At 48.6% G+C, this 15,018-nt stretch overlaps 1 protein-coding gene across 8 annotated transcripts; it reads left to right on the top strand.

Annotated features, from left to right (window-relative positions):
• The first annotated feature begins 5,526 nt into the window (after positions 1-5,526).
• DCAF11 (DDB1 and CUL4 associated factor 11) lies at positions 5,527-13,508 on the top strand. Of its 8 annotated transcripts, none has more exons than XM_068547286.1 (15): positions 5,527-5,683; positions 6,337-6,516; positions 7,436-7,563; positions 7,796-7,923; positions 8,198-8,262; positions 8,575-8,675; positions 8,908-9,054; positions 9,267-9,321; positions 9,677-9,745; positions 10,105-10,162; positions 10,249-10,434; positions 10,891-11,044; positions 11,452-11,604; positions 12,457-12,563; positions 12,661-13,508. In XM_068547286.1, the coding sequence occupies exons 2-15, from the start codon at positions 6,362-6,364 to the stop codon at positions 12,793-12,795; spliced, it is 1,641 nt and encodes a 546-aa protein (XP_068403387.1). In that variant the 5' UTR covers positions 5,527-5,683; positions 6,337-6,361; the 3' UTR covers positions 12,796-13,508. The 8 variants fall into 8 exon arrangements, with proteins under 8 accessions (XP_068403387.1, XP_068403400.1, XP_068403384.1 ...); XM_068547299.1 differs by having other exon boundaries at positions 6,310-6,493; XM_068547283.1 differs by having other exon boundaries at positions 6,310-6,516.
• Positions 13,509-15,018: the final 1,510 nt, after the last annotated feature.

The raw sequence follows: 15,018 nt of genomic DNA, 5'->3' as shown, positions 1-15,018 counted from the left end.
CCTCGCACAGAAACGAAGACCCAACACAGCCAAAAATAAATAAACAAATAAATAAAAAATTTAAAAAAAAAAACAAAAACATGGAAGCAACCTAAATGTCCATCGACAGATGAATGGAGAAAAGATGTGGCACATATATACAATGGAATATTAGCCATAAAAAAGAATGAAATAATGCCATTTGCAGCAACATGGATGGACCTAGAGATTATCATACTAAGTGAAGTAAGTCAGACAGAGAAACACAAACATCGTATAATACCGCTTATATGTGGAATCTGAAAAAAAAAAAAAAAAAGATACAAATGAACTTATTTACAAAACAGAAATAGACCCACACACAGAAAACTTATGGTTACCAAAGGGTAAGGTTGGGGAGTAGGGGGGAAGGGATAAATAAGGAGGATGGGATTAACATATACACACTACTATATACAAAATACATAACCAACAAGGACCTACTGTATAGCACAGGGAACTATACTCAATATTTTGTAATAACCTATAAAAGAAAAGAGTCTGAAAAAGAATACACACACACGTATCTGAATCGCTGTGCTGTACACCTGAAACTAACACAACATTGTAAATCAACTACACCTCAATTTAAAAATTTAAAAAAAAAAAAAGTCTGGAAAAACCCCAGTAAAAATGATTCTGTCAGTTAGAATAAAACTGGGCTCCATGCCCTGCAGCTCCAGATAAATGATAAAATATAGTTAACACATTTTAGTTAACCTTTTTATTTCAAAATAAAACACAGATAAAGAAGACCATACAAAACAGAAGTATAGCTTAATAAGCTAATATAAATGGAACAACCTTGAAACCATTACCCAGAAAAAGAAACAATTTGCCAAACAAACACTAAAAGCCCCCCCCCCCCGCCCCCTTGCCATGCTCCTCATCTTCATCACAGCCCCTCCTTCCTGGTGGAAATGGACACCATGGTTCATGATAGTCACATCCTTGTTTTTTTTTTTCTTTTCCCCTGGAGTTGTATTACCCAAATCCAGATCCCTAGACGTTATAGTTTAGTCTTACACATTTAAGAAAAATTTATATGCCCTTTAAGTCACTTTCAATCTACAGGTTCCCCCTCCACTCTTTAATTTTCCTTCAGTTTAACCATTGAAGAATCCAGGCCTAGATGCTCAATGCCTAGATTCATTCATTTATTAGGGATTTCAAAACAGCTCTACTCAAACTCTGTCATAATAGTTGGAATAATTTTACAAAGGGACACTCCTTTTATCTTCTATTTCATTACTCAAAGGTACAGTTTATATAAGAACAGCAAGTAACTGCTTGATTCTTTTCCTTTATTTACCATCTTCAAAATAATGATTTGGCTTCATATCATTCTTCAAAAAGATGACCAATTAGTAACACACACACACACCCATTATGAACTCATGGCTTTAAACATACTTAATGTTTATTAAATTATCCTTATAATGCTCAAATTATCCCATCTTTGGCCATAAGCTTGGCTCCTGAGTCCTTTTGACATTACCCTGATAATGTTTACTGGCTTCTTTGCAACCTGGAATGGTAAGTTGTTCCATGCTCATCTTGTACATTTCCTACCCCAGACCTGGAATCAACCATTACCCCAAGCTCTGGTTTCTTTCCATGGGAAATGGTATTTTAAGATTTAGGTGGTAGGAGTGTTTATTGCTACTAGATTGTTTCTAGATCTTTTCAGTGAATAGGGGTAGGAAGATAAAACACCTCATGAGTTCATACTGATAGTTCCTATTCAAACTCAGGGCTAAAGGGTTTTTAAATTCTATATCACATCTGTAACTCCTATCACCACACAAAAAAATCTGGTTCCCAAGGACATAGGAGACAAGAGTATTAGAAATCCCATAATCACTCAATTTCTTTATAGTCAACACATTTTAAGTCCTGGGCAAATTAGCATACTTCCCCCGTTCCTTCTACATCGAACATGCTGCAAGAAGATAAGTTATAAACACACGTCATCCGTCACTTCGGAAGACAGAACTTTCCCTTGTGTTGCCTGAAGCTGTACACGTGTCCCAGGAGCTCTGTGCAGTCACCAGGCTGGGAGCTGGGACTGGGGAGAGAGAGCACAGGAGTAGCCAGAGAAAGAAATATTTGCTTTCCTTCTCTCCTCTCAAGCTCAGCCCGCCCCCTGGTGGAGATGCTAATGAGCTGGGAACAGCCCAAGGCAGGTCAGATGGGAAGTCAACTAGCTGACATGTACAGAGCAGTTACTAGAACCAGTCCTAAAATGGGTGCTAAAGGTAGAAAACCTCTCTGTGGCTTCAAGTGGCTTTAAGTGTAGCCGGGGAGAGTGGAGGCTGCCCAAATGAAAAGCACTTACAAACTGTCACCAAGCAACATGCCGAATTTCAAAATCATGAGAGGGAAGGCCAATAAAGTTTATCAAAATGACTTCATTATTTTTAAAGAAACGCCATTGTCTTTCAATGAAACACATAGTATAGCCTAACATATAAAAGCTCATATACATTTTTTAAATAATGTAAGTCACAAGTGATATATCAACTTCATAGGCTTAAAAATCTTTTTTACATTCAAAAATCAACCAATGGGTCCAGAGATGAAATCCTATATTCTTTAGCATTTGATGTTAAAGACTCGCTTTGGCCATAAAACCTTAGATTTTTCTTTTTAACACTTACCATGACTTTTAAATGTCTTATTCAATAGTATACAAATTCCATGTTTCAAAGGCTTGAATTTAGATTTTATTCAGTTTTAAACTGCATTTGTAAAGTAAAAGGATTTGTAAGCTAAGGAGGAGAAGAGGAAAGAGGTTAATTTAAAAATGAGTTAAGGGCTTCCATGGTGGCACAGTGGTTAAGAATCCGCCTGCCAATGCAAGGGACACGGGTTCGAGCCCTGGTCTGGGAAGATCCCACATGCTGCAGAGTAACTAAGCCCGTGTGCCACAACTACCGAGCCTGAGCTCTAGAGCCTGCAAGCCACAACGACTGAGCCCACGTGCCACAACTACTGAGCCCACTTGCCACAACGACTGAGCCCACGTGCCACAACTACTGAGCCCACTTGCCACAACTACTGAAGCCCACGCGCCTAGAGCCCGTGCTCTGCAACAAGAGAAGCCACGACAATGAGAAGCCCGCGCACTGCAACGAAGAGTAGACCCCGCTAGCCGTAACTAGCGAAAACCTGCGTGCAGCAATGAAGACCCAACGCAGCCAAAAATAAATAATTTATTTTAAAATTTTTAAAATAAATAATAAAAATGAGTTAAGATGAGTTTAACAGAAGTTTTTGTTTTCTGTGGACTTCAGGTGGTCGAATTGTGTTAACCATGATGCTTTGTTCATACTGTATCTTTGTCATTAGTTCATGCAAGGCCTTCTCCATTTTATTATTTGTTTAATGATGTAATGAGCCCAGGTATTTTTATACTTTTTAAATGCAAATTTAAACCATATTGTTTTTGCATCCACCACATGTCACCAGAAGAACTACCACCTTTTTTAAACCTAAAAATGTAACTTGCACAATTTCCCACGGTGTAAAAATAGAAGACTACATCATTTTAATGGCTACCTGGCATTTTTGTCTACCATATGGACCATCATTTATTTAACCAATCCCATCCCGTAGCAGTGTGTTTGGATCTATTTTGTTTCCAGTGTTTTACTACTATCAATAATTGCTCTGCTGAACATAAACATTTATGCTAGACTTAGCATAGAGGTCAGGGCTAGATTTCTTAGAAGTGACACCACTGGGTCATAAGGAAGGGAGTCTGACTGGTAGAGATAAAGCTTCCCCCAGATAAGAAATTCTCCTGCGAAGGTGCAGAGGGGGAAACAAGCAAGGAATTTATGGCCATATTTGCTTGGCAGAAGTAAAAAAAAATGAGGCTAGCAAAAAAGACAACCAGGTTTGGAAGTTTGTATTTGAAACAATAAACAATAGTGAACCATTTGTAGGTTCTTAAGTACTAAATGCTATTAGAGAAGAATACTTCTAGCAGATCAACTAACTAGGAGAGGCGTGAAATAATGAAAATTTGTTGTTGGGTGATGACCCTGAAAAACCACCTCAACAAATCAGCTAAGAATCCATAGGACTTGAAGAACTGAATTAAAAGGGCAAAGAGGAGGGAAAGATCATTTTGTAAAATGATTCCAGATTTTCCAGGCTGGACAACCCAGAAACCAGAGTCCTAAGATTCTGTGATTTATAATTTACAATTATTTTATAATTTATAAATTTAGAATTCATTTATTTCTAAATAAAGCTAAGATTTATTGAGACAATACTATAGGGCAGATACTAAGTAACCTGGCAATAGGAGATGGCTGACTGGCAGAGCCGGCTACATAATTAGTAGAGCCCAGAGCAAGAGGAAAATGTGGGGCGCTTGCTCAAAGACTTTTAAGAATTTCAAAGGGTGACAGCAGAATATTAAGGCAAGTGTGGGCCCCTGAAGCCGCCCTGGTGACCACAGATACTAAGGTCCGATCTAGCGATCTAGAAACCAGGAGGCATCACCCGAAGGACTAACCACAACCTCTCCCTCCGAGGGAGAGCGAGCCCCAGAAGGAGATGCCAGGGAATCCAAGGGCCCCCGCTCCCCTGCGCAGCACTTCTAGGAGAGTGCGGGCTGGGGGCGCTGAGGTGAAGCTTGGACCCTGGGCCTATGCTCCCGGCACGGTCGCTCGACCCACCCCCGCCACCCCACCCAGCACGGGCGAGGATCCCCAGGTACACAAGTCCTGGCCTTGGACTCAGCCGGGTTACTCATAAACCCGGAGGAGGGGGTAGGAGGCGCCGTGCGTGCACACCCTGGACCAGCGGCCCGGAGAGGAGAAGCACCCCAAGGACAGATGGTCTAAGAAAAGTCCGCAAATCCCTGAAGGCCCAGGAGGCGTCTGAGTGGAGCAGACGAAAGACGGGCGGAGACCCGTGGGGCTGCTAGGGAGCGTCTGCAAAGAACGCCGAGGGACGCCAGGGGTCATCTAAAAAGCTGCCAAAGCGGCTAATGGGCGGTCCCCACAAGAACAAGGCTTCCGGAAGCTAAGCCCGGAAGGGCGGGTGCGAAGGCCTGTGACTTGAGCACATTCCAAAAGCGCCGGGCACCCCTTAGGGCAAGGACGGTTGTAGCTGCAGCCGGCGAAAAGAGAAAAGCTAAAGCCGGACAGGGACCAGGGGAGGAAAGAGTACGCCCTTAGAGATCGTCTGAAAAGTGCGAAGCCCAATTAACCTAAGGGACCGACAGCAAATTGTACCCCTTGCTAAGACACCTCTCGGAAGCAAACCAACTTCTTTTGTAAGCCCCGCCCCTCGTCCATTAAGTCTAGTTCCGTTGTCTCTGATTCAGGAAGCAGCCGGTTCCCTACTTACTCCTCCCACAACAAGGAGCTACTGCCCCTACTGAGTCTCGCGCTTTCTCCTCCCCTCAAACCCCTTGCGCACTTTCTCCCGCCCATCTGTCAATCACCGCGCTCAGCTGTCCAGTGAGCGGGCCAAGAGGGCGGGGCCATCAGGGGCGTCGCGTGACGTCTGCAGTCCGCCAGCCGCGGAGCCAGGAGATGAGTGTCGAAGGAGGCGCGTGACGGAGAAGCGGTTGGCCGACGCCGCGGCGGCAGTCGTTGTAAACAAGGCCTCGCGCCGCTCGGGGCCCTGCGACCGCTCCTGGCTGGTGGGTGGTCTCGCGCGGGGCGGTAACCGCCGGCTTTGTGGGAGGTGCTTCTCGGCTTCCTCCCTGCCTACCCCCGCTTAGTGTACACACCCCCGGTACACCACGTGGGCGTGAGGCAAGGAAGGAGGGGGGTGTAGGCCGAATTTTAACCTCATTGGTTGTTGCTGCCGCCGGCTTTCGCAAGGGAGTGCTCTGATTGGCCGGTAAGGGAGGGGGGCTTCGGGGGTGGGGGGTCTCTGACTCCTAATGCTTCTGATTGGTTAGATGGGGTAAGCTAATGAGACGCTTTCTTCCGCGAGGGGTTTTGATTGGCCGGCCAGAGAGGTTACCTGGGAATCCACCCCCACCCCAGGGACTTTGATAGGTGAGTTTGAGGTAGAAAACTGAGAAATTCCTCTTCAAAGGATTCTCACTGGTGAGCTAGGGTCGTGCCCTAGGCTTCACTCTGCTTTTTTTGCTTCACAGGATCGGGAAAGGTTTGTGTTCCCGAAGCCTTAGGAGTTGTTACAGGCTAAGGAGAAGGGATCTCAGTCTCTAGGAAGGGTCGCTCTCCTAGAGACAGCTACTGTCGTATCTCAGGAGACTCTGGTGTTTCTAGAGCAGGCTTTGCTTTCACCAAATCCAAGGAGGTGACAGGAGGAGTCCCTGCACAGGACTTAAGGATGCTGTGACCAAAAGATGGGATCACGGAACAGCAGCAGCGCAGGAACTGGGTCCGGAGACCCCTCCGAGGGCTTGCCCCGAAGAGGGACTGGCCTGCGTAGGAGTGAGGAAGAGGAAGAGGAGGATGAAGATGTGGATCTGGCCCAGGTACTGGCCTATCTCCTACGCAGGTAACTTACCCCCTGGTGTGTCCCCACCAGGTGCCACCACAGCCCCTTGATCCCAGCTCCAGTCAGGGAAGTTACAGAGAATAGGGAATGAGATTAGCCCAGGACAGCTGTTCTGTTTGAGCAGAACCGCTTTCCCTGGTGGACACTCACCGCACTCAGCTTCATACCCAGTAAGAGTGGTTCTTGCCTAGGGAGGGTCAACAGGATGACTGGCTCTTGTGTTTGAGGGGACTTTTCAGGGGAGTCTCTCTATCTATGACTACACAAATGTAACCTATTTTCCAAGTAAGTAAAAAAAAAGGGGGTGGGTGGGGGGGTTCCCTGGTGGGAAGGGAGTGATGTGAAGGGTGAAGAAAAGAGTTAGGGAGGTGGGTGTTGAACTTAAGAGAAGTTATTGACACATGATATGAAGCCATGTGGATTTCCTTGAAAAACAAGTTTAAATTAACCTAACTCTAATCCTGTTCTTGAGGAAAGAATGCTTTGAGGGAAGTGACCACCAGGAATTGACTGGAAAGGGGGGCAGTTGGCTTTGGTTCTTAGCTATGGCTCCCTGGGGAGAAGACGAGCTTGGGAATCCCTTCAGAAAACCACGTTCTATGCTGGACTCCTTGGGCAGAGGCTCAGAAGGAAATGCTCTCAGAATTTTTAGCTCGCTGGGAAGTCAATTTAGTAGATCTGTCAACATCCATGCAATGTTGGGGTTTTCTACTCCTGCTGTAAGAGTGAGAATTAGTTTCCCAGTGTGTCTTATAGGAGACAAAATAACAGCCAAGGTCTAGTCAGCCTCAAACCTCAAAATGGGGACAGTATGAGGGTTTGAGGACAAGGTGGTCTAAGAACTACATAGCTATTGACTCTGAATTTGGTTGATTTGGGGAAGGGATCCTCCCCTTTATCATGGGGGGTCTCTCCACAGAGGCCAAGTGAGGTTGGTGCAGGGAGGAGGTGCAGCAAATTTACAGCTCATCCAGGCCCTCTCGGACTCGGAGGAAGAGCATGACAGTGCCTGGGATGGTCGTCTTGGAGACCGATACAACCCACCCGGTAAGAGGAAAGGCAGACTGAGACCTAATATCAGAGGACTTCCATTAGAAAGCCTTTTTTTGAAACTAACTTCGGCAAAAATTGAAAGAAAAAGATGAGATAATTCAGGGAACGAGGGAGTCTTTGCAGCCCCAGTATATTCAGCCACATTGAGTAGACTGAGCACAGCTCTGCTAACTGTCCTCTGAGGCTGGAAAAGACCTAGGATGAAACTTCTGTTTGGTACTCACAGTGGATGCAACCCCTGACACACGGGAGCTGGAATGCAATGAGATCAAGACACAAGTGGAATTGGCCACAGGGCGGCTGGGGCTTAGGCGGGCAGCCCGGGAGCACAGCTTTCCTCAAATGCTGCACCAGGTAGGCCTCTCTACTTCCAGCCAGCCTGGCAGCAGGCCTATCAATGCAGCCAGAAGCTACAATCCCAGAGAAGAGGGAAGTAAACTTCCCAAGGACGCCTCAAATGCTGGAGCTGGAGAGCTCTTAGCCAGCCTGAGCTGGAGTTTGGTGGGACATACTACTGTGTGTGGGGTTCGTTTCTGTAGCAAGAGCAATATTTTTGGAGGACGGGGGTTGGTGTGGCTGAAGTGGCCCTCTGTTTCTGCTAGCAATATTCCCCAATCCCTTCCTTTAGAGAGAACGGGGCCTCTGCCACCAGGGAAGCTTCTCCCTTGGAGAACGGTCTCGAATGATGTCTCAGTGAGTATGGGGCTTGGTGGAGAGGTTCCAAGGGCCAGATAGGTCTTATTTCCTAAACTGTGAAGGGATCGGTGTTAAAGGATCCTCAGGGATATTAATTTTAGGTTATGTGGGGTTGAGGCTTTGAGAGTGAAGAAGGTGGAAAAGTATAGCAATCGAGAGGATGATAGAATGATTCAAAGAAAGGGGTTTATACCCAAAGCTGAAGGGAAGAATGCCCTTGTACTCACATCCAGCTCTGTTAGGATTCTGCAAACTGGGACATTCCCCTTCCTGAGCTCCCCTTACCCTCACTTTTCCTCTGCTTCCCAGCTTCTTGCCCAATGATCTGGGCTTTACTGATACCTACTCTCAGAAGGCTTTCTGTGGCATCTACAGCAAAGATGGTCAAATCTTCATGTCTGCTTGCCAAGGTACCAGACCCTAGTCCTACCAACTGCCCTAGAACAACAGACATTCTCCCTGACTGAGGCTAGAAAGCCCCAGACCCAGGGAGCTCAGACCCTGGCTTAGGGATGCTTAGCGAGAACACATGTCCCATGATCAAGGGAAGATTCCACAGATCAGTGATGAGTGAGGGAGGTCTGATCTAGGGAGGATTCCAGGAGGGTGTTCCCTAATTCTGCCTGATCCCCACTCACACAGACCAGACAATCCGACTGTATGACTGCCGGTATGGCCGCTTTCATAAATTCAAGAGCATCAAGGCCCGGGATGTAGGCTGGAGCGTCTTGGATGTGGCCTTCACCCCTGATGGGAACCATTTCCTTTACTCCAGCTGGTCTGATTACAGTGAGTGTGCCCCAGACCACCATCATCTCTTCAGCCTGGGACCTGAGGTCTCCAAATGCCCATCTCCTCCATGCCATGACTCCACGCCTTCTCCTGGGCAGATCACTCCCAGGGTCCAACATCCTTCCCCTTTGTTCCGTCTCCTCCCTAGCTTCACTTTCACCCTCCTAACCTCAGCCCTGAAAGATTCTTGTTTCTCTTGCTTCTCTTAGTTCATATCTGCAACATCTACGGGGAGGGAGACACACATACTGCCCTGGATCTAAGGTACTGGCTTCCTTTCCTGGTTAGACACATCAGAAACTTCTCAAGGAAGGCTCTCCAGGAGCAAACCTCTTGAACTGGAACTCCTGCTTAGAGGGAAAAGTACACTGGTTGCAAGTTTCTCTTTGTGGATTCCTGGGAGGGGACCACCCAGCCTGTCAGCCAGAGGACCAGAGTAAAATAGATGGCTGCAGGATTCTTCCCGGCTTCTCACTGAGGTGCTCCACGTTCTGGCACGTGCTGGCACGACTTCTTTTTCTCTCAGCAGTGTGCCCCATGGCCCTCATCAGATTCTGTAGAGATTAACCAGGGCTAAAGGGAAGTCCACTTAACGCAGCTCCTCCTTTGCTCTTTTCAGGCCAGATGAGCGTCGCTTTGCTGTCTTCTCCATCGCTGTCTCCTCAGATGGGCGAGAAGTGCTAGGAGGGTGAGTGTTTGTGGGGATGCCTCTGTCACTTGATGAGATAGGAGTTCTCCCAGAGACCAGCTCTGCCATTACAGAGACTGCACTGGCCACCGTACCCAGGCAGCTGTGGAGAGCAACCAGGCCTTCTCTGGGGCCAAGGTTTATGAGTTGCTTCCCTTCTCACTCACCATTTCTGCAGCATGAGATGGGAGGTCTCAAACCTCCTTGCAAACACAGCTAACTCTTCTCCCACCTCCTGTATAAGAAGAGAGAAGGGCTCTCCCCTCAGCAGGACTTCGAGACAACAGTCGAGCAGAGCACACGTAGCATGGGTCCTCTCGGTCCTGGCTCCAGAACCCTCTTTTTCCCTTCCCTTTCAGGGCCAATGATGGCTGCCTGTACGTCTTTGATCGAGAACAGAACCGACGTACCCTTCAGGTATTGCTCCCAAGACTTCAAGCCTCTGCCTCCTGGTCCTTGACCTATTGGAAGACCTAGAAAGACCTGGCCCCCTTCTCCCCTAGATTGAGTCCCATGAGGATGATGTGAATGCGGTGGCCTTTGCTGACATCAGCTCCCAAATCCTGTTCTCCGGGGGGGACGATGCCATCTGCAAAGTGTGGGATCGACGCACCATGCGGGAGGATGACCCCAAGCCCGTGGGTGCGCTGGCTGGACATCAAGACGGCATCACCTTCATTGACAGCAAGGTGGGCGTGGAGTCAGACCGCACAGCCAGGCGACTGAGGTTGTGGTTGTCCAGGAGGGCGTCAGAGTGGACGGGTGTGGGAACTCGCCAAGCTCCTCATTAGCCAAGGTTTGCAAGAGCTGGAGTTTAGGGAAGAGGCCTAAGCCACAAGACGTGAGGTCCATCGGTACCCACCATTCCTCAAGGAGCAGGGCTTTCTGTACAAGAAAAGTAGAAGACGATCTGACCCAATATAGAACAGGAGCCCAGCCAGCGCCCTAGGCAAAGAAGGGGAAACCTAGCCAGGGTGTGGGGTCTGTGGTAGGAAACCAATGGTAAGGCCCACCTGGATGAAGAAAGAGGCAACCAAAGTCAAAGGACCAGGGTTCATACTCCTCAACTGGGGAGGGGGAGTTGGACTGACAGACCTTGACATCTGCAAGCTCTGATGCTTCATTATCCATCTTGGGATTCACAGGGAGATGCCCGGTATCTCATCTCCAACTCCAAAGACCAGACCATCAAGCTCTGGGATATCCGACGCTTTTCTAGCCGGGAAGGCATGGAAGCCTCTCGCCAGGCTGCCACACAGCAAAACTGGGACTACCGCTGGCAGCAGGTGCCCAAAAAAGGTGAGAGCAGAAGTAGAACCAGAGATCTGGAGAGTGAAGGGTTGGGGGTGATAGTTAAAACATTTAACCCCTGGCAAGGCCTGGCATGGGCACCGTGGATGGGCCAAAGCCTGGAGCCCTCCCCCTTGCCAGGCATTAACTCTTTGTTTGCTGAACCATGGGAGAGCCAGGGGTTCCCAGTGTAGGGGCTGGGGATCCCTCCAAACCTACGAATGCAAAAGTATTTCAGCGTCTTAACCATCAGCAGAGCCATATTGGTGTGTATCAGCTGACCGTTAGATGGGGAAAGAGCCACCAGTTGGGAATCAGAAAGGCGATTGTCTTTGAGCATCAGTCTTTGCTGAGGACCAGTGATACAGGGGAATCCAGACTCCCTAACCCAGGGCTCACCCTGCATCCCTCCCCAGCCTGGCGGAAGCTGAAGCTCCCAGGGGACAGCTCCTTGATGACCTACCGGGGCCATGGGGTGCTGCATACCCTCATCCGCTGCCGATTCTCCCCCACCCATAGCACCGGCCAGCGATTCATCTACAGTGGCTGCTCCACTGGCAAAGTGGTCGGTAAGGACTGTGTCCGAACAGGGGGCCTCGGGAAGGGCAGCAGTATTCCCCTGGCATTCTGCCTGTAACTACCAGTGACCACCTTAAGAAACCCAGTGACAATTACAAGTGAAATTTCATTTAGCCTGGAGCAGGGAGGCTTAAACGGAGAAAGAGAAAACATTCTATTCATCAGCATTTTAAATTAAGGAAAGGAACACAGAATTCTAGTCAGTAAATATACTAGATTACCAAAAATATACTCAGTTCTGTTTTTCAGCCAGTCAAGGGAAGAGATTGCAGATGAAAGGTAGGAGGGAGCAGAGACAAAAAGAATGACACAAAAAGACAGCAGCAAGTAGTAAAAGATGTACAGCCACTGAAGTAGGAGGAATGCACAAAAAGAAACACACAGTCACAAACACACAGTCACAGGAGCCTAAGACAGTGCCAAACCTAGGGAGGCCCTGAGATGGAGGCCTATCCAGGGAGAGAGAAAGGTGCACCCACGTCCAGAAAAGGAACAGCACGTTCACATGTCTGTGGAGACAGCCCATTGTTCACTTTTGTGGTGTCTTCCATATCTTGTGGGCTTTTAAGAAAATGGCTACTTTAAAGCCACATTTCATTTTCTTAACTGTAGACCCTGTGACATTTAGCTAAGGGCCAGAGATGCCCAAGCTCTGCTAGACCATACCCTCAACCTGAGGTAGGGAAAAGAAACTAACACCATCCTCGGGTGTGGGCTTTGCTCCCCTGGGAAAATGGGAAGTTGCCTGAGAGGCAGGTAAGTGGTGCTGCTCAGAGAGAGAGATGAGGGGTGGCTCGAAGGTCTTCTGGCAGCCGCTCTCCACTCTGGCCTTTCCTGCACAGTGTACGACCTCCTCAGCGGCCACATCGTGAAGAAGCTGACCAACCACAAGGCCTGTGTGCGTGACGTCAGCTGGCACCCCTACGAGGAGAAGATTGTCAGCAGTTCGGTGAGGATGTTGGGGTTAGGGGGGCCAGTGTGTGTCTGGGACTTGGACCCAGGAGGGGGCAGTGCCCCCTGACTACTTGCCACCTTCTGCCCCGCAGTGGGACGGGAACCTGCGTCTGTGGCAGTACCGCCAGGCTGAGTACTTCCAGGATGACATGCCAGAGTCTGAGGAACACCTGAGCACCCCTGCCCCAATGTCCCACCCCTCTACAGCCTTTTCCTCGCCCCAGTAGATCTGACTTCCAGCCCCATTCATGGGTGAGCCTCTTGACATCTCTCCGCCTCCTCCCTCTCTCCCTTCTGGGGGATCTTTGGGGAATCACTGGCATTGGGTGGGGAGAAACAGAAGCCCAGGCTTCGGCCCCCTAGCTAAGCCCCGGGAGGGAGATCCTCCCCTTGGGGCAGAGTGGTCTTCTCACATGCTCACACCCATCAGCTTGGGTCTCTGTCTCTGGTCAGGGTCTGGCAGGACTGCCATTATCTGGTCAGCAGGAGTAACGTCCTGAGTGTTTTTAATCATGTTTGGATGTTAAGTCTTAGCTCCTAGAGTAGATGCCTGGGGCCAGGTCTGAACTGAACCAGGCCCATTGCCCAGGCCTTCACGTTGAGGACTAAACTGGTCAATCAGGGCCAGGTGTCCTGGCCTTTCTTCCAGAGGTCCTAATGGCTAGAGCTCTAGCCCCTCAGGGGAGGGGGGGGGATGGGTAAGGTGTGTCCTCAGCACCCTCCCTGGCTGGGAATTACGGCTTCTCTCTCACGTGTCTGGGTCTTTGGGGTAGGCAGGCTGTGGTGTGAGAGGCTCCGTGTGACCCCACACAGGGCGGGCCCTCCCTTCCCCGAGTGTTCCCTCGTGCAGGAGGCCAGCAGCTTCGAGGAGGGATGTTGAAGTAGGACTCCGTCCTCTCACTGGCTTTGGCTCCCTCAATAAACTCTCTGTGGGAACCTAGCTCAGTGTCCGTCTGTCTCTCTCTTTTTCCTGTCTGAGATCTTCTATCCTCTCACTTCAAGAAAACAGTTTCAACAGAGCCTTCAGATATGCTCATCTGTGGGAGAAAACACTGCTTTGATGCCCCAAGATGAACGGAAATAGCAAAATCATTAGTTAACTGAGCTTTGCAACAGGGAGTCCCTCACCAACCTCAGAGACTTCCCAGCAAGTAGAAATCGAGATAACAGGAAATAAACACATTTTAGATGAGAACCTGTAACACCCACATCAGCTCTGCCCTGGAACTGGTCCAGTCTATGGAAGGAAGTAGCCCAGAGCCAGAGAGCACGTGGTGGGCAGTGATGCCAGATCCCATCTTGGCACTTCACACTTAGAACCTTATCCACCTCACAGCCACCCTTTTTTACAGGTGAGGAAATGGAGGTGTGCAGAGGTCAAGCACCATGGCCCAGGGCAGACCCATGGTATGGTCAGTAGGGGAGCAGCTCGGATTGATCTTCCCCATTATCTCTAAGGAACCTGGATGCACACCTCCAGGGGGTCTTAAAGACACAGCAAGGGGTTAAAAGATGTACCTATTCAGCAGCAAAGCAGGTAGTTTTAAAAGAATAAAGGGACTTCCCTGGCGGTCCAGTGGTTAGGACTCTGAGCTTCCACTGCAGGGGGCACGGGTTCGATCCCTTGTAGGGGAACTAAGATCCCAGATGCCTCGCGGTGTGGCCTAAATAAATACATAAATAAATTTTAAAAATTTTTAAATAAAAGAATAAATTGTCCAGATGCTTGGCCTCCGTATGCTCTCTTTCCTCCAGTTGATCCGCTTCCATGAAACTGTCCTTTTCGTTCCCCCTCTGCCTCTTCACCCAGAGATGCCAACCCGTCTCACCCAGAACTGTTTTACCTCCAGCATGACAAAGGTAGAGGCCAATTGAAATTATTAGTGTCCTCAAAGCCTCATTTAGTCAAGGCCCCAAGGGCTGTCTATTCTTCTCATTAAGAAATGCACTTCCGGGCTTCCCCGGTGGCACAGTGGTTAAGAATCCGCCTGCCAACGCAGGGGACACGGCTTCGAGCCCTGGTCCAGGAAGATCCCACATGCCATGGAGCAACTAAGCCCGTGAGCCGCAACTACTGAGCCTGTGCTCTAGAGCCCGCGAGCCACAACTGCTGAGCCCGCGAGCCACAACTACTGAAGCCCGTGCACCTAGAGCCCATGCTCCGCAACAAGAGAAGCCACCGCATTGAGAAGCCCGCGCACCGCAACGAAGAGTAGCCCCCGCTCACCACTACTAGAGAAAAGCCCGCGCGCAGCAACGAAGACCCAACGCAGCCAAAAATAAATAAATTTTTTAAAAAAGAAAACTTTATAAATTCCATTTGAAAATAAATGCATTTCCAATACAATTTTAGTTTATTATTAATTATCAAACTGTGTGAAATGTTTGTTGTACAAATAATACATTTTGTACTACTAACAATTTTGAAATTTGTACTAGTAAAAAGTAGG

Source organism: Eschrichtius robustus, chromosome 1 (genome assembly GCF_028021215.1).
Source record: "Eschrichtius robustus isolate mEscRob2 chromosome 1, mEscRob2.pri, whole genome shotgun sequence".
In the NCBI taxonomy this organism is placed as follows: Eukaryota; Metazoa; Chordata; class Mammalia; order Artiodactyla; family Eschrichtiidae; genus Eschrichtius; species Eschrichtius robustus.
Note: the sequence above shows the minus strand (reverse complement) of the source record. Positions and strands in the feature narration are given on the sequence as shown.